General features: G+C 51.1%; 1 protein-coding gene across 1 annotated transcript in view; it reads right to left on the reverse strand.

Moving 5' to 3' along the window:
* Positions 1–395: 395 nt before the first annotated feature.
* The window catches only part of SLIT3 (slit guidance ligand 3), a 628,209-nt gene continuing 603,851 nt past the window's right edge, over positions 396–24,753 (reverse strand). Inside the window, exons 32-36 of the mRNA XM_008054837.1 lie at positions 14,418–14,572; positions 13,570–13,855; positions 10,076–10,284; positions 6,181–6,374; positions 396–732 (exon numbers count right to left, since the gene is read on the reverse strand). Of these exons, the coding sequence (XP_008053028.1) occupies positions 685–732; positions 6,181–6,374; positions 10,076–10,284; positions 13,570–13,855; positions 14,418–14,572 (892 nt within the window). The 3' untranslated portion in view covers positions 396–684. The remainder of the gene's footprint in view (positions 733–6,180; positions 6,375–10,075; positions 10,285–13,569; positions 13,856–14,417; positions 14,573–24,753) is intronic.

Consider the following 24,753-nt stretch of genomic DNA (forward strand, 5'->3'; position numbering starts at 1 on the left):
GGGAGGATTGCTTGAGCCCAGGAGTTTGAGACCAGCCTGGGCAACCTAGCGAGACCTCGTCTCTACAAAAAAAAAAAAAAAAGAAAAGAAAACTTCTTTCACATCTCAATAGCATTCTCTTCCTCTGAACCAGAGTGGCTTCCTGCCCCATGACTATAGGTACCCAGTCTGTGGCCATGCAGACCACATGTCCCTCAGATCCTAAACCACGTGTGGGGTCTTCTTTTGTGCCATGGCTCTGGGGAACTCTGGATCTATTTTTCTCACTTCATGATCCAAGAAACTCTCTCATCTAATTCCACGCCGGACTTGCCCCAGGCCCCATGAACACAGCAATCTTTGTCCCAGGGGGTGTGAAGGTTGGGCGGAATAAAGTACACACCAGGAAGCAGGGCTGAATTGTGGTATTCACAGGAGCATCTGAGAGCTCTTCCGTGACTCACCCGTTTATTTTAATGACATCAGAATATGACAAGATGTTGAGAAAAGGATGCACGTTATTTATTCCATACTGGGGAAGTGGCATGATAACATTGTTTTTAAACACATCTTCAACACTTTCCTATAAGAACCTACTGTTGAGTTAGAGAAATAAGCTTTGCCAAATGCTCAATTCTCCCTTTCCTGGTCCGGCCAGCTGTCATCTCTCACCAGTTTTTCCCAAGTGTTTCCTTTGGCATTGTTTCATCCACACCATGTTCCTCTCCATTCAAGAGTGTACTGGGAAATTGGCTGTGGGAGAGGCAGAGGACACACTTGAGGCCATCAAGAAGGTGTCAGAGGGTCTTATCCAGGCTTCACTCTAATTGGACACCTGTTGTGGGGTGGGTGAGCAGGAGCTTTGCCCTGGATAGACACCTGGTATTAATTAGCTGTGTGACTTTGGTCTCTGGTCTGGTCCCTTCATTTCTTCCATTTGTTTGACCCTCAGTTTTCCTGCCTACATTAATTCCCTAGGATCCCTCCAGCTCTGAAGTCTGGAATCCTGAATCTTTGGGGACAGGTCACTTGTTGCTATGGGCTTCTGCTCCTGGCTAAGGCAGTGGGTGGTTGCTTGGCCTTAGGGTTCAGTCTGATGATTGCTTGGCCTTAGGGTTAAGTTTGTCTCTGGTAAAGGGCAAGGCTAGCTCAACACCGGTTCTGATTATCCCCAAAGGTCCTGAACTTTTCTCCTTTCTTTCTCTGGCCCTGGGAGATCTCCCTCTTCTTGCCCCTCTCCTCATCTTTCTTAAGCATCAGACTTGAGTTCCTTGTGGTGAGATTAAAAAGGCAAAGCTGTCTTTTAAGAAGGGTCTTTTGGCATGTCCATAACAGCAACAACAACAGTAATAATAACAACAGCATCTTACACTTAAGATTTTTAGTTTACACTTTACAAAGAGCTTTTAAATACATCATCACCTATTGTAGGCTCCCTTGGATGAGTCAGAAAGCGACGCTCCTTTCCCTTTCCTGAATCCTGCTCAGGGGGAAACAGATCAAGGGGCCTCTTCTGCACAGGTATATCCCATACACAAACCTTGAACCATGCTTTTTAAGGTGCAAATTAGCCATCTGAGCTCTTACTGCCACACGGAACTTTTTGATTCTAGAATTTGGCTATTCAAGGAGAGAGAGTTTTAATCTTCATTTGTTAGCGAAACTTCTTTTGGGGAGAATTTTCTTTTTTCGGGGCTAGAGATGGGGTCTTTCTATGTTACCCAGGCTGGTCTCAAACTCCTGGATTCAAGCAATCCTCCTACTTCAGTCTCCCTAAGTGCTAGGATTATAGGCATAAGCCCCAATGCCAGGCCCCTTTTGGGGAGACTTTTCTTAATAGTTCTTGCATTCATCATTTCTCAAAGTCAAGGCTTTCAAAATTGAGGAAGAAGGCTCAGAATTTCTCCTAAGCCACACTGAGAGACAGGCCCGACCCTTTTGCTGTCATGACTGACTGTGGCTGGATTCATGGCTGAGCCCAGGGTGACTGGCAGAGAGAAAGGCAGCAGTCTGGTAAGTCCTCCCAAAAGGCCAGCGACCCTGGGTGGGACTCTTGAAATGGCAGGCTGAGTAGGTTTCATGCTGAGCAAGGAAAGGCTAGTGAGGGGCTGTGGTGGAGGAACAGGGCTCAGATCTACCTGTCTGTGGGGGAAGGGCAGGTTGAGGGCCAAGAGGGGCATTGGGCAGATCCCAGGACATCCCTTCCTGGGTAGAGCCTCTGAGCTACCACAAAGCCCTCTGGAAAACCCTGTTTTCTAGCCACAAAGTAAACACTGGAAACCTTCAAGACTATTCTTGGTGATGGCCCTATCTTCTCTTCTAGGCCTTTCTTTGCTTCACCACGGTTCTCCTCCTAAACCAGAGCTTGCCCTGTTACCTCTCCTCAAGCATCCTTCTGGCTTTCTGTGGCCTACTGTGGCATGCCCACCTCTGTAGGGTTGAAACCCTGCCTCACGACTACCCCATTTCTCTGTGCTCCCTATGTGTGTCTCACACTCCTGCCTTCCTGGGCCTTTGCTCCCCACACATGCAAGGCCTTTCTGTATTTCACTGCTTTTTAACAGGCCCTTTCCAGGAAAGTTCACTTCCCTTTTCCACCCCTGGAAAACTCCTACTTGTCCTTGAAGATCCAAGATTGGGAATTCCCTCCTCTGAGCAGCTACTTCTGTTTACTTTGCCACTGGACAACTCCTTGCGAAATAAAGCAACTGACCATTTTCTTTTCCTTTTTCCTTTTTTTTTTTTGGTTTTGTTTTTTTGTTTTTTTGAGTTGGAGTCTTACTCTGTCACCCAGACTGGAGTGCAGTGGCTGCTCCCGGCCACCGCAGCCTTGACCTGCTGGGCTCTAGTGATCCTTCCGCCTCAGCCTTCCAAGTAGCTGGAACTACAGGCGCGCACTACCACGCCCGGCTAATTTTTTTTTGATTTATTGTAGCGATGAGGGCTCACCAAGTTGCCCAAGCGGGTCTCGAACCTGCGGGCTCAGGCAATCCACTCACCTCACCTCAGCCTCCCAAGGCACGGGATTACAGGCTGAGCCACTGAGTCCAATTTTTTTTTTTTTGAGTTGGAGTCTCACTCCATCGCCCAGACTGGAGGGCAGTGGCACACTCACGGCCACCCCAGAGTCGACCTGCTAGGCTTAAGAGATCCTTCTGCCTCAGCCTTCGAAGTACCCAGAGCTATAGGCATGCACTACATGCCCAGATAATTTTTTGATTTATTGTAGAGGTGAGGTCTTGCTAAGTTGCCCAGGCTGTTCTTGAACCTGTGGTGTCAGGCAATCCCCACACCTAGGCCTCCCAAAGTGCTGGAATTACAGGCTTGAGCCACCGTGCTTGGCCAATTGACAATTTTCATGATTCTTTCTGCCCCAAACTGTAGGTTCCTTAGAGGCAGGGCATGTTTCTTTCCCATAAAAAGCAGTATGAGGCCAGGCGCAGTGGCTCACACCTATAATCCCAGCACTTTGGTAGGCCGAGGTGAGAGGATTGCCTGAGTCCATGGGTTGGAGACCAGCCTGGGCAAATTGGCAAGAGCTCGTCTCTACAATAAATAAAAAACATTAGCCAGGCATGGTGGTGCATGCTTGTAGTTCCAGTCACTTGGAAGGCTGAGGCAGAAGGATCACCTGAGCCCAGCAGGTGGAGGCTGCGGTGACCGTGAGCATGCCACTGCACTCCAGCCTGGCCGACATTGTGAGACTCCAATTCAAAAAAAAAAAAACAATATGGTTTAGTGGTCAAGGGAGCAAGGTTTGGAGTCAGACAGCCTGGGCCCAAATTCTGGCTCTACAATTGATTAGGCATCTTCTCTTGGGTGAGCGCCTCAACTCCTATGAGTCTCAATTGGCTTAACTGTAAAATGAGTTAACAATGTTTTAACTATAGGGAAGTTGTGAGAATGAAGTGAACATGTATATATCTCACAATTAGAATGGTACCTGATGTATAAAGTAGTAAGTATCAGATCAACCTAGCTATTATTATTTGAAACAAAGTCATCATAAACTGTGACACCTGGACATAATGTCTATTATCTTGCATATTTTTAAATACATTCCTCTACCATCTCCTTCCTTCCCATTCTCCTTCTCTTCATTCTTTTTTATTTTTTTGTCTCCTTCCTTCCATTTTTGTTTCCTCCTTCCTTCCTTTTCTCCCTCCCTCCCTATCTTTCACTTGCCCTGTGTTCCTCCATCTTCCTTTCTTTTCTTTTTCCCTTCTTTATTCCTTGGTCTTTGGCCTGCCACTGGTCCTCACAGAGCAACTAGGCTCCTTTGGGGACCCTCGGAACTGAAAATTCTGGTGAGTTCCCAACTCTTCTGCCTGAAAGCCTCTGCAGTGGAGGCTCCTGGGGGAAGAAGGGGTGAAGGATGAGAGCCAGAGAGGCGGTGTGAACAACTGAGACCCGGGAAATAGGTACTGACCAGACAGGGTGGAGGGGGAAGGTGAGGGCAGGGGGGAGAGACACGGAAAGACATGGGGCGGGGAAGTCCCTCTGGGGGAGGCAGAGGCAGAATGGGCTGCTTGCACCCACAATTCCCTCTCTCTGGACTCTTTCCAGACAATAGAAAGGGGTAACAAGGCATAACAAGAGCAGAAAAAAACAAAAACAAAAAAACAGGAAAAACATCGACTTTCATTGTACAGTAGGGCTTCTCTGCCAAGCTTCAGCTGCCTAAGTCATCTGTGTTCACCCGTTCTGGAGACAGGATCTAGGGCTTTGAATCTGGACTCCCAGTCTGGCTCTTCCACTTTTCTGATGTGTGGCTAAAGGTAAGTCACAGAGAGACTGAAAAGTGTCCAAGTGTCCTTATCTGTGGAACGGGAGCTCTAGCTCGCCCAGGGAGGGAGGGACTGTGTAGATAAAATAAGGCAGTGTTTGGATATGCATTGGAAAGTATCCCAGATGGGCAAGAACCTTTATCATTATGCTGGCAGCCTAAAGGGCCAGGTGGCAAAAGCCTATCTGTCCTTCAGCAAGAGCCTCCAACAACCTTCTAGAGTTGGACATCTCCTAGGACCATGAGCAGGCTGGGCTCCCCTTCTGGAACTGCATTCCAATGTGAAATTGGCTGGCGGGAGGAGTGGAGGTGGAATTTTCTGAGGAAGGGCCAGTGCCCTTCGGTGGGGCCTGAGGGAGACAGCACCACCTTTTCTTCCCTCCCTTACCCGGCATGACCCCTCTTCTGGGGAGGGGCAGGAATGAACAGCTGTTTTAGAATTTGATGACAGTCCCAAGTGAAGCCACCAGCAGAGTTCAGATAGTCCTCGAATGGAAACCAGGGCCAGCCAGGAAGGAGAAGAGGGATCTCCCAGTGGGCTCAGGCCTTGCAGAGGGACCTAGGACAGACAAGGGAGCAACTGTTCTGGGTTTCAGTGAGACTCTGAGAAGCCAGGACTTTCAGCCACTTTTCCTGGGCGAACAGGGTGTCTTGGGCCTTGACAATCAGGACTCTTAAAAGCTGGATGCTTTTAGGGAATTAAAAAAGGGAGTTAAAAGCAAGAGGCTGGGTGAGGTGGCTCAGGTCTGTAATTCCAGCACTTTGAGAGGCCAAGGTGGGAGGACTGCTTGAGGTCAGGAGTTCTAGACCATCCTGGCCACCATAGCGACACCCTTTCTTAAAAAAAAAAAAAATTAAAAATTAAAAAAAATAAAAAGAAACAATGAAAGGTCTTTTTCTTCTCTCTTCCTCCGCTCGTTCCTTTTCCTGAGCTCAGTCGGCAGGTCTTGGTTTCTGCTAACATGACTGTTTTTCATAAACATGAAAACTACCTCCTTCTTCCTCAGATAGGCTATCGTTCTTTATTCTTATCCTTTTGTTTTAAAACATTTTTATTAGTCTTTTTTTCTTAAAACTTTTAACAGCTGTTTATAAAAACACAACAAATACACAACACGAAGCAAAACTCGGTAAAAACAACTCCCTATATGGTACATATACTCAGATGGTGTGATATATTTATATAATAAAAGATGAAAATAGTCACTTTCCATAATAAAAATAAGTTCTATTTCTCGTTTATTTTACAATATACTTAATATTCTCTTCTTCGGCCTCCTCTCCAGCTTCCTCTCCTTCCCTCCGGATCTCCAGGGGGTCCCGGGACATCCCCACCCCGCCCAGCTCCAGTACAGGCGGCGGGTGGGCGGGGCTCACGCGCACGCGCGGCAGCCGCACGCCAAGTGGCTCTCTACCTCCTCCACGAACGAGGCGCCGTCGGTGCACTGGAACACGTATTTCCGCCGCTTGCTGCGGGTGGGCTGGCAGCACTGGGGCCCGCAGCCCCCGCGACATTCCATCATGGGCACCTTGGAGGCCGTGGCACACGAGGCGTAGCCTTTCTGGCGGCGGATCACCTCTCGGACTACCTCCCCCAGGCATGGATTCTCTGCGGAGGGCAGAAGGGGTGGGTCAGAGCCCTGGAGGGTCGCTGGCCAGCAGGACCACGAGCGGTTCCCAGGCGGGCTGTTCTCAAACTCTTGTGAAGACTGTAAGAACTTATTCATCTACTCAGCTGTCCATCCATCCCCTCACTGTAAGAACTTATTCATCCACTCAGCTGTCCATCCATCCCCTCACCCCCACATCACCCCCTCCATCTAATTAGTTCACTTCTTTTTTTTTTTCTTTTTGTGTTGGAATCTCATCCTGTTGCCCAGGCTGGAGTGCAGTGGCATGATCACAGTTCACAGCAGCCTTGACCTCCTGGCCTCAGGCAATCCTTCTACCTCAGCTTCCTGAACAGCTGGGACTACAGGTGCACACTACCACACCTGGCTAATTTTTTGCTATTGGGTAGAGACACGATCTTGCTATGTTGCCTGGGCTGGCCTCAAACTCCTGGGCTCAAGCAATCCTCCTGCCCTAGTCTCCCATCGTGCTAGGATTATAGGTATAAGCCACTGTGTCCGCCCATTTCACAAATATTAGGTGCCTTTCTGTGCCAGACTCTTTAGGCTGTGTACTAGGCTTATAACTGAGCCCTGAAGATATAATAGGGACAAAAGCAGGCTTGGTTCCGTCCTTCAAGAAACGTAAAGTCAAAACTAGATGAGGCAAATTGGTAGATTGTGGGCTAAATCCTGTCCCCAGACACTTTTTTTTTTTTTGAGTTAGTCTCACTCTGTCGCCAGGCTGGATTGCAGTGGCACGCTCACGGCCACCGCAGCCTCGACCTACTGGGCTCAGGTGATCTTTCCGCCTCAGTCTTCCAAGTAGCTGGAACCACAGGCATGTGCCACTATACTGGTTGACTTTTTGATGTATTGTCATGTTGCTCAGGCTGGTCTCAAACCCCTGAGCTCTGGCAATCCTCTTGCCTCTGTAATCCCAAAGTACTGGGATTACAGGCTTGAGCCGCCATGCCCGGCCCCAGACAAGTTTTAATTGCCATACACATGCTTCAAAATGAAATTAAATGCCAAGATTCAAAAACCAGGAGATTTTGCCTAAGAACCTGCATTTCTGGCTTCTCTGAAAACCAGGTCCAGCAAAGCTGAGCCTGTACCCCTGTGTTGCAATGATGGGCTGAAGCTGAGTGCTTTAGGTGGGGTTAGGAGATCTCAAGTTTGCCCCAGTTGCCACCCTTGGTCTAGACACTAATTATATAATTATATAATTATTTAAGTGAATATGTTTGTAATGAGGAGCTGAGTTAGATGCTGCATAGGAAAGGAGGGTATTCATACAAAAACATGCAGCAAAGGCACTGGCATGGCCCGTGGGTAGGGAGGCTTCTCTGGGTAGGGATGCTAGAGTTGAGATCTGAGTAAGAAGAAAGGGTTATTGAGGCAAAGGGGCTTTGGGGAAGAACTTTTCTAGAAGTCCTAGAAATAACTGGAAGGAGGACCAGATCTGCTTGAATACTCTGGACTCTCACCCAACTCTTCATTCCCACCCCTTTACCTTCCTCACTATGCTAGGAGAACTCCAGAGAGAGACACTGAGAAAGTGAGTCATGGACTCAGGGCCAGGAGTCCTGGCTACATGGTCTTGGAAAATTGCTTGTCATCTCTGAGCTTCAGTTTCCATGGCTTGAGCCCAGGAGTTGGAGATTACAATGAGCTCTCATGGCCACTGCACTCCAGCCTGCTAGGAGGAAGGGCAAGACCCTGCCTATTTAAAAATAAAATAAAAAGATAAAATGAAAAGCATAGAAAATGATCCTCAGTGGACCTCTTTGGTGGAGGAAACACGGGCAGCCCAAGTGGTTCTTTCGTCCCTTCCCAGCCATTGGACCTTGCTGTGCCATGCCTTCAAAATTAACTCATACCTTAGCCACACAAGGGGTGGGGAGGCGCCAGCCTGAGGCCTGATCAGCACCACTGACATCACCTGGGAGTCAAATAAAATGTACTCTCAGGTGCCCCCAGGCCTTATGAGTCAGAACCTGCTATTTTTTTTTTTTGAGTCAGGGTCTCACTATCACCCAAGGATGGAGTGCAGTGGCATAATCACAGTTCAGCATGCCTTCAGCCTCATGGGCGGGGGGTGTCACTAAGTTCTTGAACTGACCTCAAGCCAGTCTCTAGCTTTAGTCTCCCAAAGCACTGGGATCACAGGCATGGGCCACTGAGCCCAGCCCCATTTCATCTCATCCTGTAAGTCATTAATCACTCACTTATGAAATGTCAGAAGTCCATACTTAAGAATCTTTTTTTTTTTTTTTTTGAGTTGGAGTCTCACTCTGTCGCCCAGACTGGAGTGCAGTGGCCGCTTCCGGCCACCGCAACCTCGCCTGCTGGGCTCCGGCGATCCTTCCGCCTCAGCCTTCTGAGTAGCTGGAACTACAGGCATGCGCTACCACGCCCGGCTGATTTTTTGATTTATTGTAGAGATGAGGTCTCGCTGCCCAGGCGGGTCTCGAACCCGCGGGCTCAGGCAATCCACTCACCTCAGCCTCCCAAAGGCGCGGGATTACAGGCTGAGCCACCGAGCCTGGCTTCATACTTAAGAATCTTAACTTTGATCCTTTATTTACTATGACCTCACTTAATCCTCACAAAAAACCCTATGCTGTAGATGCTATGAGGAACTGTGAACCAGAGAGGTAAAGCGTGCTCCTCAAGGTCACACAGGTTCTAAATGACAGGGTTGGCCACCTTCATCATGACAACAATATTGCTTCTGACTTTTAAGAATCTTAACCTGAATGTTTCATGAAATTAGGTTATGATATAGTTCAGCTACCAAACTCTTAGCACTGGGCCAGATGCCAAATACTTTACATCTCTTTTTACTTTTATTTTTGAGTTGGGGTCTCTCTCCTGCCCAGGCTGGAGTGTAGTGGCACGATCATGGCTTACCGCAACCTTGACCTCCTAGGCTCAGGCGATCCTCCTTCCTCAGCCTCCTGGGTAGCTGGGACTGCAAAAAACGTGCCACCACACCCAGCTGTTTACATCTCTGAACTCTTGCGAACAACCCTGTAAGGCGGGATGGTAGCCAGCCTCCACATGGCCCTCAGTGACCCTCACCTCTTGGCCTTCTGGTCCTGAAGTCCTCCACATGGTCGTCTCCCTCAATGAATGCACTTGATCCGTGCAATCAATAAGGTACTGTGGTTTCCTCCTTGCTCTCTCTTGGACTCTTTACTCTGGGGCAAGCCAGCTTCCCTGGCGTGAGGACCCTTGAATAACTCGTGGAGCGACTCACACAGGGCTGAACTGAGGCCTCCTACCAACAACCAGCTCCACGGGAGGGTGCCATATTGGAAGCAGATCCTGCTGCCTCAGGCTAGCCTGTAGATAACCACAGCCTTTGCTATGTGAATGCAACCTTGAGAGACCTTAGCTAAGTTCTTTCTAAATTTCCAACCCGCAGAAAAGGTGTGGAATAAAAAGTGTTTACTGTGGCTCCAGCTGCTGTGTTTTGGGCTAACTTGTTTTGCAGCAATAGACAACCCACATAGGAAGGAACAGTTTTGCCTCCATTTTCAGGATGAGGGATATGAGGCTCAGAAAGTGAACCAAGGTCATGCTGCCTCTAAGTGGCACAGGCAGAGCTGGAATTAAAGCAGTCTGGACTTGGAGTCCGGCTCTGCTAACCCCTCCCTCCCAGACCCCCCTCGCATGAGCACGGGAGACCTACCTTGTTGACAGTAGTCTCCGCTAAAGCCAGGTTGGCACAGGCAGTAGGGCTCCCCTTGGCCTGAGATGTGACACTGCCCATGGTGGCACTTGAAGGCTGAGCAGGCGTTGGTGGAGTCATTCTTGCGGTCACACAAGGCCCCTCCATAGCCCTCGGCACACTTGCACACGTACAAGGTCCCGGTGGCCACGCATGTTCCGTGGCTGCAGCTGCGGGAAGAGGGGGAGATGAGAAGAGGACCAGACCTGAGTCAGTGCTGCTGGGAGCTTCCTCTGTCCACCCCAGCCAGGGACCAAGCTTGGGCCAGGGCACTCTGAGCTGTGGGACCTAGGGCTGAGTACAGCCCGAGCGGCCTCCTCCATGCCCGGGGCTGTCTTCTGCCAGCCCGCGTGGCCGGGCATTTCTCTTTTTCTTTTTTGAGTCAGAGTCTCACTCTGTCGCCCAGGCTGGAGGGCAGTGGCACACTCACGGCCACTGCAGCCTTGACCTCTGCTGGGCTCAGGGAATCCTTCAGCCTCAGACTTCCAAGTAGCTGGAACTACAGACACATGCCACCATGCCTGGCTAATTTTTTGATTTATTGTAGACATGAGGTCTCATCAAGATGCCTGGGCTGGTCTCGAACCCATCGGCTCAGGCAATCCTCTCACCTCAGCCACCCAAAGTGCTGGGATTATAGATGTGAGCCACTATGCCTGGCCTTTCTTTCTTTTTTAATAGAGACAGGGTCTTACTATGTTGCCCAGGCTCATCTCAAAACTTTTGTTTTCAAGTAATCCTCCCACCCAGCCCCCCAAAGTACTGGAATTACAGGCATGAGCCACTGCGCCCAGCCACATCTCTCTTTTCTTAAGTGGCCCAGTGGCCAAGCAATGGGAAGTTTGTGAGCATCACCCAATGCCCACTGCCAGCTGTGGTCAGGACAGAGGCTGGCTTGCTGACTGTTTTACATGCAGACACCAGAACTCTCGTAGCCAAGTGGCAAATCATTGCTTGGAAGAATCTCAGCATTCTGTAAACATTTTAATTGCTTTAACATCTTAAATGCTAACACAAACATTATTATTAATACTACCATGACCACATCCAGCCCACTACTACCAGGAGGTACCACTGGCTCTGTGCCCAAGCATCGTGTAAAGTAAGTTATACCAAGTATGGCTCTTCGTTTCCAAAACAGCCCCTCCTCTGCCAGGAGATAGCCGTAGCCACATCTTATCGATTGAAAAGTGGATGGTGGGTTCGAGACCCACCTGGGCAGCGAGACCTCATCTCTACAATAAAATAAAAAAATCAGCCGGGCGTGGTAGCGCATGCCTGTAATTCCGGCTACTTGGAAGGCTGAGGCAGAAGGATTGCCGGAGCCCAGCAGGTCAAGGCTGCGGTGGCCGGGAGCGGCCACTGCACTCCAGTCTGGGCGACAGAGTGAGACTCCAACTCAAAAAAAAAAAGAAAGAAAAGTGGATGGTAATGCCCATATCCTTTCCCCCCTTTTTTTTTAGATCGGAAAATATAGCTTATTTAGAAAGTAAATGAGAGAGAGAGTGAGAGAAGAATAAGAACAGGCCAGATGTGGTGGCTTACACCTATAATCCCAGCACTTTGGGGGGCCGAGGTGAGAGGATTCCCTTAGCCTACAGGTTTGAGACCAGCCTGGGCAACTTGGTGAGACCTCATTTCCATAACAAATCAAAAAAATTAGCTGGGTGTGGTGGCATGTGCCTGTAGTTCCAGCTACTTGGAAGGTTGAGGTGGAAGGATCACCTGAGCCCAGCAGGTCAAGGCTACAGTGGCTGTGAGCATGCCATTGCCCTCCAACTTGGGCAACAGAGTGAGACTCCAACTCAAAAAAAAAAAAAAAGAAAAGAGTGGAGACAGGAGATTCACCTTCCCAAGGTGGAGGGGGGCAAGCTTAGGAAAAACATGGTGGCCATAACTCAAAGAACTACATGGCCAGACTAGAGCTTAGCAAAGCAATGGCCAGTAATGCCCATATTCTTAATCACGATGCATCATTGCCCCTACTGGGATGACATTCACAGCCAGGATTCATACAGAATCAAACACACACACACACTCAAGAGAAACACTGGTAGCATAAGCCCTTCATAGCTGTCCCTCATTCCTGATCCAAAATATCGTTTCCCAACTTGTTCTGTCAGCCATATTACTAGTCTTGGCCTGGTGTTACTTTGGGCTGGTTCAGATTTCTTTTTTTAAGAGTTAGAATCTCACTCTGATGCCCAGGCTGGAGTCCATGATCACAGCGCACTGCAGCATTGGCCTCCTGGGCTCTGGTAGTTCTTCCACCTCAGCTTCCCAAGTAACTGGGACTATAGGCACAAGCCACCACATCTGGCTAATTTTTTGATTTTCCATAGAGACGAGGTCTCACTCTGTTGCCCAGGCTCGCCTTGAAGTCCTGGGCTCCCAAAGTGCTGGGATTACAGGTGTGAGCCACCATGCTCAGCTGATTCAGGTTTCTTAACACTGAGAATACGGGATCTTTTATAGTTGGCATTAATGCTTGGCATTTATTAGGGCCTCAGTAAGTATTTGTTAAGTGGTTGACTAAATGATGAAGTATGATTGATGGTGCATGGTCGTACACACCTGCTGTAGCCAAGTTAGGGCTGAAATCTACTCTTGTTCCACTTCTAAGGTAAGTAAGTACTCATGGACTGTGGCTGCCCAAGGGAGTGCCTTTTGCTAATTCCCACAGAGGCAGTGCAGGAGCTTACTGCAGCTCTGCAAAGCTTCTAAAGGCCTCTCAGGCTATATGCAGTGGCTCACGCCTGTAAGACCAACACTTTGAGAGATCGAGGTGGGAGGACCACTTGAGCCCAGAAGTTCGAGATCAATCTGGGCAACACAGCGAGACCTCATCTCTACCAAAAGAAAAAATTATCTGGTTGTAGTGGAGTGCGCCTATAGTCCCAGCCACTTGGAAGGCTAGGTGGAAGGATTCCCCAGCCCAGGAGGTCAAGGCTGTGGTGAGCTGTGATCATGCCACTGCACTCCAGTCTGGGTGGCAGTGTGAGACTCCAACTAAAAAAAAATTGTTGAATGAATAGGTGACTTCATGATTAAACGTGATTTGATGGTGCATGGTTGTACATACTTGCTGGGGCTGAAATCCACCCCAGTTCCACTTCCAAGCTATGTGCCCGTGGGCTGTGGCTGCCCAAGGGGGTGCCTTTTGCTGATTCCCACAGAGGCAGCATGGGGGCTCACTGTGGCTCTGCGTAGGTTCTGGAGGTCGCTCGGCAGAGGCAAGTGTTTTGAGCAGGGCTCTCTCCTGCAGGTGCCTCCGAGCAAGACCTACTGCTTGAGCTCAGCCTTGTGATCGCCTTGTGATCGCTCAAGCAGTCACACACAAATCCTATCTGCAGTCTGGCCACATTCCCTGGAGCACCAGGACCTCTCGGGTGTGGTAGCGAACGAGGCCACGCTGGGAGAGTGAGGGGGTGGCCCGGGGCTCTCGAAACACTGACCTGTGGCCAAGGCAGGGGTCTTGGGCCTCTTGGTCGCACAGCGGGCCAGTCCAGCCCGGGTGGCACTCGCATACCACGCTGTCTTTCTCCACAGAGCGGCACAGGCCGTGCTTGCATACAGTGCAGGACTTGCAGCCCGGTGAGACCCCCAGGGCCTGCGGTGGGAGCGCCTTGAAGTCCTGCAGCTCGTTGTTGATGCGCACCTCGTGGATGCAGCCGTGGAAGCCGCCCAGCGGCCGGTCCGTGCCCTGGCGCAGGGCGGAGAGGCCCGTGGAGGTGGGGATGCCTGCGGGAGGGGAGCCGAGACAGTGCCTGATGACCCTCCCTGCTCCCCTGCCTGCCCAGCCGAAGGTGCTTATCATGTGTTTTTTTACACACAGCCCCGTGAGAGCCATTGGCCCAGGGGCTGCCAAACTGGTGACTGTTTCCCCTTTTGGGCATTGACCTTAATCTCAAACTTGTTCTTCTACTTTCATCAACAGAACCTTGCGGCGTTCGGAGGTAGCCAAGCGGGTGGACTGTGACCTGAAGCCACAGACCCAGATTCCATCTCCTGCCTTCCCTTACCCCTCCACATTTGGTCTTCACACGCCTCACCCCCAACTTGTGGTTCCCAGAAGAAAGTAAATGAGACAAGTCCCTCCAGATGTGTCCAAAGTTCTCTTTTCCCTGTGGCCTGGCTAATGCCTATTCACCCTTTTAGGGATCAGCTTGGTTGTTACTTCCTCCAGGAAGCCTTCCCTGGTTGGCCTTGGCAGTAGGTGCCTAGGTGAAGGCTGGGGCATCCTTGGCAATGGGCCTGGGTGGTGGGAAGAGGAGAGGGCGGGGTGGCAGGGAGGAGGGCATACCTCCAAGGTAGAGGGGGCTGTTGATGCCCACTGCTGGCTGCTTCTGGAGCTTCCCCAGGCTCTTAGGGGCGCCTTTGTCCACCACCAGGTTCAAGGTCTGGTTTAACATCACCAGCTCCACGCTGTGAAACTGCCCATCATTCACTGTCTCCACACTGGGCAAGAGAGAAGTAGAGAGAGCAGAGTTCACTAAGTGCTTTCCGGGGCTAGCCCTGGGCTGTGGACCTGACCTGCAGAACTTAGAAATAACTTCAAACTTCCATAAGTTACAAAAATAAAAACAGTACAGGAAATACTACCCACATTCTCCCATTACCCTCATTTTCCGTGTCACACTTGTAATCCCAGCACTTTGGGAGGTGGAGGTGAGAGGACCTCTTGAGACTAGGGGTTTGAGACCAGCCTGGGCAACTTGGTGAGACTTCATCTCTACAATAAATCAGAAAATTAGCCAGGCTTGGTGGTGCATGCCTATAGTTCCAGCTACTTGGAAGGCTGAGGTGGAAGGATTACCTAAGCCCAGCAGGTCAAGGCTGCAGTAGCCGTGATTGTGAGACTTCTACTCACAAGAAAAAAAAGAAAGAAAGAAAAGACTGGGCACGGTGGCTCAAGCCTGTAACCCCAGCACTTTGGGAGGCTGAGGTGAGGGGATTGCCTGAGCTCAGGGGTTCGAGACCAGCCTAGACAACTTGGTGAGATCTCATCTCTACAATAAATCAAAAAATTAGCCGGGTATGGTAGCGTACGCCTGTAGCTACTTGGAAGGCTGAGACGCTGGGGTGGTTGTATGTACCACTGCCTTCAAGTCTGGGCAACAGAATGAGACTCCCACTAAAAAAAAAACACACACAAAAAAACAGAAGAAACAGAAGCTCAGTCATTTACCCAAGGCCCCACAGCTTATGAGTGATAGAGCAGGGATTTGAACAGAGCTACAGGTTAAGTCCACCTAATGCGAAAATCCAAAATCCTAAATGCCCCCACATCCTAAACTTTTTGAGCACCAATATGAATACCTGAGCACCGACATACTCATGGGAGCATCCTGGATTTCAGATTTTTGGATCAGGGATGCTGTGCAATTAGTTTAAGATAAAATAAAAAAATCTGTACTCCAGGACACTTTGGGTCCCAAATGTTTCGGATAAGGGATCCTCCCCCTGAACGTTCCCTTCCCCGGGCTGCCTCTGACAGGACCACAGCCGCTCAGTGGGGGCTTAGCTGTGTCCAGACATCCTGCTAATCATTTATTTGAACCTCATGATGATTCTATGAAGCAGGTGCCAGGCATTCCATTTCAGATAACGACACTGAGGCCCAGAGAAGTTAAGTGATTTGTCTGAGGTCATTCAGCTACAAGCCAGAGTCAAATTTGTAGGTGGAACCTGTGACTCTAAAGTTCTGCCTTTTTCAGTACTCTGCCCTTAAAAGGGGCGGGAAGGGAACAGTGGTCAGTGGTGGGAGGTGATGGGATGTGACGCGCACTTCCTTCTCCACAGAGGAAAATGGCTGTCTGAGGAGCCGGCCAAACTCCATCCCAACTGCTCAGAGGTGGGCTCCCTCTCCCAGTCATTTCCCAGGAGACTCTCATCAGGGAGGTGGCCCTAATGACCCAGGCAGGCAGGGGCAGGTCCAGTGACTGACTCCGATCAAGACATTTCTTTTTTTTTTTTTGAGTTGGAGCCTTACTCTGTCGCCCAGACTGGAGTCAGTGGCCGCTCCCGGCCACCGCAGCCTCAACCCACTGGGCTCCGGTGATCCTTCTGCCTCAGCCTTCCAAGTAGCTGGAACTACAGGCACGCGCTACCATGCCCGGCTCATTTTGATTTATTGTAGAGATGAGGTCTTGCCAAGTTGCCCAGGCGAGTTTCAAACCCGCGGACTCAGGCAATCCACTTACCTCAGCCTCCCAAAGGTGCGGGATTACAGGCTGAGCCACCAAGCAGCCTGTAATCCTGCGCAGCATTTCAGCAGCTAAAGAGGCAAAGGAACTCTTTGGAGAAGACAGGCTGCATCGGGGTGTAGTGGAAAAAGCAGAGACGATTCTAGCCCCTTACTGCTGGCTGAGACCGTGGGAACAGAGCCCCAGGTCTCAGTTTCCTCATCTGTAAAGGGGGGAGAAGAGCCTCCCAGAATTGTCATAATGGTCAGATCAGAGAAGGTACGTGCAAATGCTTTGTTGCTGAGGTGGACGATCACTTGAGCCCAGGTGTTCAAGTCCAGCCTGGGCAACATCGTGAGACCCTGTCTCTCTCTCTCTTTTTGAGTCACAGTCTCACTGTCACCCAGACTGGACTGCAGTGGCATGATCACGGTTCACTGCAGCCTCAACCTCCTGGGTTCAGGTGATCCTTCCGCCTCAATCTCCTCAGTAGCTGGGACTACAGGCACGCACCACCACACCCAACTCATTAAAAAAAAAAAATTTTGTAGAGACAAGGTCTTGCTATGCTACCCAGGCAGGTCTTGAACTCTTGGGCTCAAGTGATCCTCCCACCTTGGCCTCCCAAAGTGCTGGGATTACAGACGTGAACCACTGTGACTGGCCCATCTCTTAAAAAAAGAAGGTTCTTTGTAGATTAAATTACTGGGAAAATGCAGGCAATTATTGTTATTTAGAAGATTAATATCGATAACAAGAACCAACCATTGCTTGAAAAACTAGTGATTCCTACTTTAGTGCTCATACCCAGGAGAAAAGGAAAAGGGAGCCAGGCAGGAGCCTGGGACCCAGTCAATCCATCAGGAAACCTTTCACATTTATTCACCTACCCACCCATTCACCCGTCCACCCAACTATCCATCCCATTACCCACCTACTCATTCACCCATCCATCCGACTATCTATCTTATTCTCCACCCATCCATCCTCTACCTACCCACCTACCCTTCCTTCCTTCCTTTCTTCCTTCCTTCCCTCCCTCTCTCCCCTTAGTCATCCATCCTCCATCTACCCACTCAGAGTGTCTGCCATGGGCCACACTGTCCCCAGTGCTGGAGATCCGTGGCCAACAGGACAGATAGGGCACCTGCACTCGCAAGGCTCATTCTCCACTTTCCTTAGCCCTTCCTCTAAGTCAAATGACCAGCTTATCGATGTAAGGGCTCGCCAAGCAATAGGGCCGTGGGGAGTGGAATGGTGGGGAAGAGGGTCCACTGGGGATCTGGTTTTGTCACGGGAAGCCAAGAAGCCCTTGAAGGTAGGGCCATTTCTACTTCAGAAGCCTCCAGAGTTAGCCAGGCACAATGGCTCATGCCTGTAGTCCTAGCGCTTTGGGAGGCTGGGAAGGGAGGGTTGCTTGAGCCCAGGAGTTCAAGGCTGCAGTGAGTTATGGTTGTACCACTGCACTCCAGCCCTGGGCGACAGAGGGAGACGCAGTCTCTAAAAAATCGGAAAACAAAACAAGCCTGGCGCTAAGGGCAAGGCAGAGACCCATGGTCCCGCAGAGGAGCCTGCAGGTGGGAGAGAGGGCGAGGCTATGTGCAGAGACTGTCAACTTGTGACTTTGAGCCCTCACAGGGTTACCTAACCACACATGCGAGACTACGCATACACATCCCCCAACCCTCCCGTGAATGGTTCTGAATGCAAATGAGCTCCTGGCCCGGAGGTATGTGAGTGGAGGTGGGCAGCCTCCTGTCAAGGAGGAGCAGTCAAGAGGTTGCAGCTCTGGGTGATCTCAGCCTTCCCTCCCAGCATGAAGATGCAGGGAGCTGGGGCGGCTGTTTTCCCATGATAGACACATTCAGACACAGTGAATACACACCACTAGCTCCTTCCTGGTGGCTGGCTCCAAGCCTGTTTGCTCCCCAGCTTCCTGCTATCCCTGGCCAACTCAGGCCCTAAGGCACAGCCTCCAAGGGCACCTGGCCTGGAGACAGTGGTTTGGCAGAAGCCACAGCAGAGAGGACTGTGCAGTCATTGGTGCCACCTGCCCTAGACAAAGGGCCGGGCTCTGCAGTGCCTCATCGCCTGGCTCCCAGAGGGCCTTGCTTAATACCCTGGGACAGTCCTAGGAAGGCCTCCGCCTCCAGGTATAAATCTTCAGCTAGTTCATGCTTAGGGGTGAGAAATCTGGTATTACACTGGGTAATTACACTGGGTGTCCCAGTTGAGGGACCCTGGGCAAGTCATATTACTTCTGTAAGCCCTAGTTTATGCTTCTCTATAATGGGTTTTGTACTCATTTCACACTGGGTTTATTACAAATTAATTGATTTTTTTTTTTTGAGTGGGAGTCTCACTCTGTCATCCAGCCAGGAGTGCAGTGGCATGATCATGGCTGACAGCAGCCTCGACCTCCTGGGCTCCAGATCCTTCCACATAAGCCTCCAGAGTAGCTGGGGATACAGGCATGTGCCACCATGCCCGACTAATTTTTCGATTTTTTGTAGAGATGAGGTCTGGTCTCAAACTCCTGAACTCAAGTGATCCTTCTGCCTCAGCCTCCCGAGTAGCTGGGACTACAGACGTGCAACTTTTTTCTCTTTTTTTGTAGAAACAAAGTCTCATTATATTGCCCAGGCTGAACTTGGACTCCTGGGATCAAGCAATCCTATGGCCTTGGCCTCCCACAGTGCTGGGATTACAGGTGTGAGCCACTGCACCCGCCCACACTGGGTTTTAATGGGCAATGCATGGCCCCTCGTACCTAACAAGTGCTCAGTGAAAGGGGAAACTAGCCTCCTTGAACTTGGCTAGCATGAGCCAAAGGTGCAGGGCCCGGGTGGGTGTTGGTTATGGGTCCTAGAAGCGCCTACCTACTCATTTCTCAGTCATCCAGGGCTTTGAGTTTCTGTACACCTCCACTGACTTATTACCGTCTCTGAGGAGGACATTCTTGTGAGCCCCATCTCAGAGAAGGAACCTAATAACTTGATGGAGACCACACTGCTAGCAAGTGTTGGAGTTGAGGTTCACTGTCAGGATAGATTCCAAATCCAAGCCTCCTATGAGGTTGCCTATGCCAATAGGTACTCATGGGTTACCAGGCCGCCCCTTAACCAGGATCTCTAAGAAATGATATCTAAAGCCAGTGTTTTCCAAACTGCAGGTCCTTGGAGGTTTGGCGAGGGCAGTGTTGGAAGGCTCTGATTTTTTGTTACCATTAGCCCTAAGTCAGGATGGCTCTATTTCTACTTGTATTCCCTCCTACCTCCCTCAAATCTTGGCCTTGGAACCAGACGTGATGGTTCATGCCTATAATCCCAGCAATTTGAGAGGCCAAAGTGGGAGGATCACTTGAGGCCAGGAGTTTCAGACCAGCCTGTGCAACATAGCAAGACCCTGTTTCTACAAATAAAAAAATTTTAAAAATTAGCTGGGAGTGGTGGTGCAAGCCTGGAGTCCCGACTCCTTGGGAGGCTGAGGTGGAAGGATTGCCTGAATCCAGGAGGTTGAGGCTGTGGTGAGCCATGATGGCAACACTGAACTCCATCCTTTATTTTATTTTTTAATCTTGGCCTTTGAAGTAAAATATCAATGGAAAAAATGGCTCCATTGCTACAAAAGAAGAGGAAAAAATGGAAAAAAACAAAAAAACTCAATCTAATGTTCACTCTAAAAGAAAAGTTCATACAGTGGTCCCAGTAATTAGCCTCCTGTAGAGAGATTTAGGGATTTCAAGAGAGAGAAAGGGGCTCCGTGTCTTCCTTATCGGCCACTGAGTCAGATGGCGCCAAAAATGTCAAGTCAGAGGTGGAGAGCTTTGGAGGTGTCAGAGGGGGACTGGGAGCCTCCTGTCTGGGGCTGGTATGACCACACATGTTGGCCAGAGCGGCCCGAAATCAATCTTTTTGAGTTGGGGGTCTCACTGTGTCTCCCAGGCTGGAGCGCAGAGATGGGATAACAACTCACCATAGCTTTGACCTCCTAGGCTCAGGCAATCCTTCCACCTCAATCTCCCAAGTAGCTGGGACTACAGGCATGCACCACCACCCCTGGTTAATTTTTATTTTGTGTAGACACAAGGTCTTGCTATGTTGCCCAGGCTGGTCTTGAACTCCTGGGCTCAAGCAATCCTCTCCCCTTGGCCTCCCAAAGTGTTGGAATTACAGGCATGAGTCACTGTGCCCAGCTGCTTTTATTTATGTTTTGTTGTTTTTTTGAGTTGGAGTCTCATTCTGTTGCCCAGGCTGGTGTGCACTGCACCCTCATGGCCACCGCGGCCTCAACCTGCTGGGTTCAGACAATCCTTCCACCTCAGCCTTTCAAGTAGCTGGAACTACAGGCATGCGCCACCACACTTGGCTGGCTAATTTTTTTTTTTGATTTATTGTAGAGATGAGGTCTCCCCCAGTTGCCAGAGTTGGTCTTGAACCCGTGAACTCAGGCAATCCTCCTGGGATTATAGGCGTGAGCCGCAGCGCCCGACCCTCTTTTATTTTGAAAAACAATGGTGGCAATGTGTCGATCTCTTAGGAGGGCCATGCCTCCCGCTACCTATTGTCCACTCAGTAAACCCTGACAGCCCCCAGGTGGGAGGCATCACGTTTTTCCATTTTAGAAATAAGCGACCTACGGCTCATCGGCTTAAAGCGCCCACCCCAACGTCTTCAGGTGGACGTGGCGGAGGCAGGGCCTAAACCCAAGTCTCCCACGCCACGGGACCCCGCGCCCCTGAGGGAGGAAGGGCGCTCTCACCGGGATGCTGAGTGGTGCCCACTAGGTGGCGGTAGAGCCTCACAGGAACAAGGAGCGCCTGGGATGCCCGCGGGCAGCCGCCACGACCTCCGCCGCTGCAGCCAGGGAGCCCACGCCCGCCCGGCTCCGCCCCCTGGGCCCGGAGCCGGCACGTGGGAGAGCCGGCTTGGGCGGAAGCCGACCCAGCTCTGCCACTCCCTGGGACTCTCGCATCAGGCTTCTCGTCAGGCTCCAATGAGGCAAAGCCCTTGGCGGTGGGGAGGATGGTGGCCATCAAGGCCCCGGGAGCACGCTCCGGGTCATCTCAGAAAGAGCGCCCACGTGGTGTTTTAAAACGGCCAACCTTTAAAAACAGATACTTCGCCGGGCACTGTGGCTCAAGCCTGTCCTCACAGCACTTTGGGGGGCTGAGGCGAGAGGACTGCCTGAGCCCATGGGTTCGAGCCCGGTCTGGATAACTTGGCGAGACCTCATCTCTCCCATAAATCAAAAAGTTCCAGCTCCTTGGAAGGCTGCGGCGGAAGGATGGCCGGAGCCCAGCAGGTTGAGGCGGCAGTGGCCGGGAGCGGATAGAGTGAGACTCCAGCTCAAAAAAACCAACAAAACGGTACATACTTCACATAGGGACCCTGACTTTCTGCCTTCTCTTGATAATCTGCGTTCCCACATGGCGGCATCTACAGCAGCTGAGGTCGGCTGCCCTTTTGGATGGGGTCTGGCCCCTCCAGGCAGTCCCCACCACTCCCTATTGCGACCCCAACCCGCCTTCCCCAGGTCTGTTGTCTCCTTGGGCCACTTGGCCTTGCTGGCCAGTGAGGCTGCCCTCTGACAGATCTCGACACCGAGGAAGAGTGAAGTCTGTCCCCGTCTGGGGCAGACAGGGGCTCACGTGGGCCTTTTTGTGTACTTGCCCTGGGCTCTGGAGTAGAATCTTGAAGTATCCCTGTCACCATCTGTGACTACAGCTGAACACATTCAGGCACGGACAGGACAGAGGCCATGGAGTCTGGGCTGTAGACCCCTGCTGGGACTGACTCACTGTGGGGCTGGTCAGTGGGCCTCCATGGGCCTCCATGGGCAGAAGACTGCAGGCTGCCAACCCCCCTGGTTGGAACAGCTTTGGCTGGCCAGGCTGGGTGGCTCAGCCTGTAATCCCACGCTTTGGGAGGCTGAGGTGAGTGAACTGCCTGAGCCTGCGGGTTCCAGACCCGCCTGGGCAACTTGGCAAGACCTCATTTCTACAATAAATCAAAAAAATTAGCCGGGCCTGCTAGTGCGCGCCTGAAGTTCCAGCTACTTGGAAGGTTGAGGCGGAAGGATCGCCAGAGCCCAGCAGGTCGCGGCTGCAGTGACCGGGAGCGGCCACTGCCCTCCAGCCTAGGCGACAGAGTGAGACTCCAACTCAAAAAAAAAAAACAAAAAAAAAACAGCTTTGGTTGAATTCCCTGGCTCTGCCCCTGAGGCCCGGGTGGCCTTCCCAGGTGGCCAGAGGTCACCATGGTGACGCTGAGGAGGGGATCTTGTTTTTGTGGTCAGCCCAGCTGTGGCCTGCAGGAAGCCCAGCCCCCAGTGCTGATGGTGCCTCCTTCTCCCTAGGGCATCTTCACTTCTCAGTGTTGGAAACGCTCCAGAAACATGACCTTTTCCTCCAGGAGGCATTCCCTGATCCTCCAAGCAAAAATATTTGCTACCAGCCTGGGTGACTTGGCGAGACCTCATCTCTACAATACATCAAAATATTAACTGGGCATGGTGGCGCACACCTGTATTTCCAGCAACTTGGAAGGCTGAGGTGGAAGGATCGCCTACACCTAGCAGGTCGGGGCTGCGGTGGCTGTGAGCATGCCACTGTACTCTAGTCTGGGCAACAGAGTGAGATTTCAACTCAAAAAAAAAATTTGCTCCACTTTTGGTGCACCCACAGCATGACGCCATTGTCCCCAGTGGGAATTCTGGTTCTGCCGTGTAACTATTGTGCCTTTATATATTGTGTCTCCTTCCCTGGGCCGTGTGTGTTTAATGGTGTCCCCTGCACCTAGCCCAGGGCCTGACCCAAACACGGGGACTGGTAGATGTCGTACTTGGCCATAAAACCATTTTTAACACAGGAACATGGGACTTCTGAGACTTGGGGGACTGTGAGTGAACAAAGGGCACTAAAGATCTGTCCCAGGCTCGACTTGAAGATCCAGGCCAGGACTTCCTGGGCATCCCAGAGAGGTCCCTGTGACTACAACAGAGCCCGGTGTGTCCAGGGCCAGCTGCTCAATCTCGTGACTCCCCACAGGAGCTGCCGGAGGACGGGGCTCTGGCTTCCCGCTCTTCCTCGGCACCGGTGGGCCACAACACTCCTACCACCCACACCACGCCTTCACCAGCCAACAGCCCCGGAGGCCACATCAGTGGAGGAGAGGCTAGCCTCCGCCCAGGGAAGGCCCCAGCTCAGGATGGCCCGGCTGCTTCTGGAAGCCTGACTTTTACCATCATGTCGACGTAAAACCTCAGTTTGCCAATCACTGCTTCAGGTGTTATTCCAACCCTCAACAACCACCCTAGGAGGTAGGTCCATCCAGCTAGTACCCACAGTACGGTGGGGGGGGGGGCACCGAGAAGCTGAGTCACTTGTTCAGACCTGAATCTGTGTGGCAGCAATGCTCCCATCTGGTTGCCCTGGCCCTGCCTCCTTGGCTGTCTGTCCTCTCCACTTGGCCCGGAACCATGGGCTTCCGGGACACAGAGGACACAGGGATGAGCGCCCTCTCCTGATGTCACTTGTACCTGATCGTGACCTAGCTGGCTTTTTTCTCTACCTGCCCTTCACCAGGCACCTTCTGCTCTGGTCAGTGCCCTCTTTGTGACCCCTCATCTTGTCTCTGCTGCCCTCCCTGCGTGGCTAGCCCACCTGTTCTCTACTGACACAAGTTCTTCCCTGTCTTCAAGACCCAATTCAGAGGGCTCCATTTCCAGGTAGAAACTGGTGCTTTTCAGACTCACGCGTCAGAATCATCTGCAAGATTTGTTAGGGCCAACCCCTGCCCCACAGCTTCTGATTCAGTAGTGCTGGAATGGCGTCTGAAAAGAAGCATTTCTAACCTGTTCCTGGGTGATGCCGGTGTGGCTGCTGGGGGGACCCTGCTTTGAGAACCACGGGTTTGAGCCAATGGGTTTCATACTGAGTTTGTCGGAGGACTATCAGGGGCCACACTGACAGCGTGTGTGGAGGAGGGAACTTGGTGCCCTCCAATCCTGCAGTTTTGCTTCTACGTACGTATGCATGTATTTAGAGACAGGATCTTGCTCTGTTGCCCAGGCTGGAGTGCAGTGGTGTGATCATAACTCACTGCAGCCTCAAACTCCTGGGCTCAAATAATCCTCCTACCTCCACCTCTTGTGTAGCTAAGACTAAAGGTGCACGCCGCTGAACTCAGCAAATTTAAAAAAATGTTTTGTAGGGCATTGCCATTGCTACTGCCATTGCCAGGGTATTGCCAGGCCATTGTGGCCATTGTCTTGCTAAGCTATGGTGTGGCCATGTGGTGTTTGAGTTATGGCCAGGCCATGTTTTCCTGGCTTTGGACCTCTCCCCTACTTGGGGAGGTGAATCTCCTCTGTCTCTTTCATTTACTTTCTAAATAATCTGTATTTTCTAATTGCACTTCTGTGCAATTCTTTGCATCTTTCATGCAGCACTGT

The sequence above is a fragment of the Carlito syrichta genome, unplaced genomic scaffold (genome assembly GCF_000164805.1).
Source record: "Carlito syrichta isolate Samal-C Ts95f unplaced genomic scaffold, Tarsius_syrichta-2.0.1 Scaffold301542, whole genome shotgun sequence".
Lineage (NCBI taxonomy): Eukaryota > Metazoa > Chordata > Mammalia > Primates > Tarsiidae > Carlito > Carlito syrichta.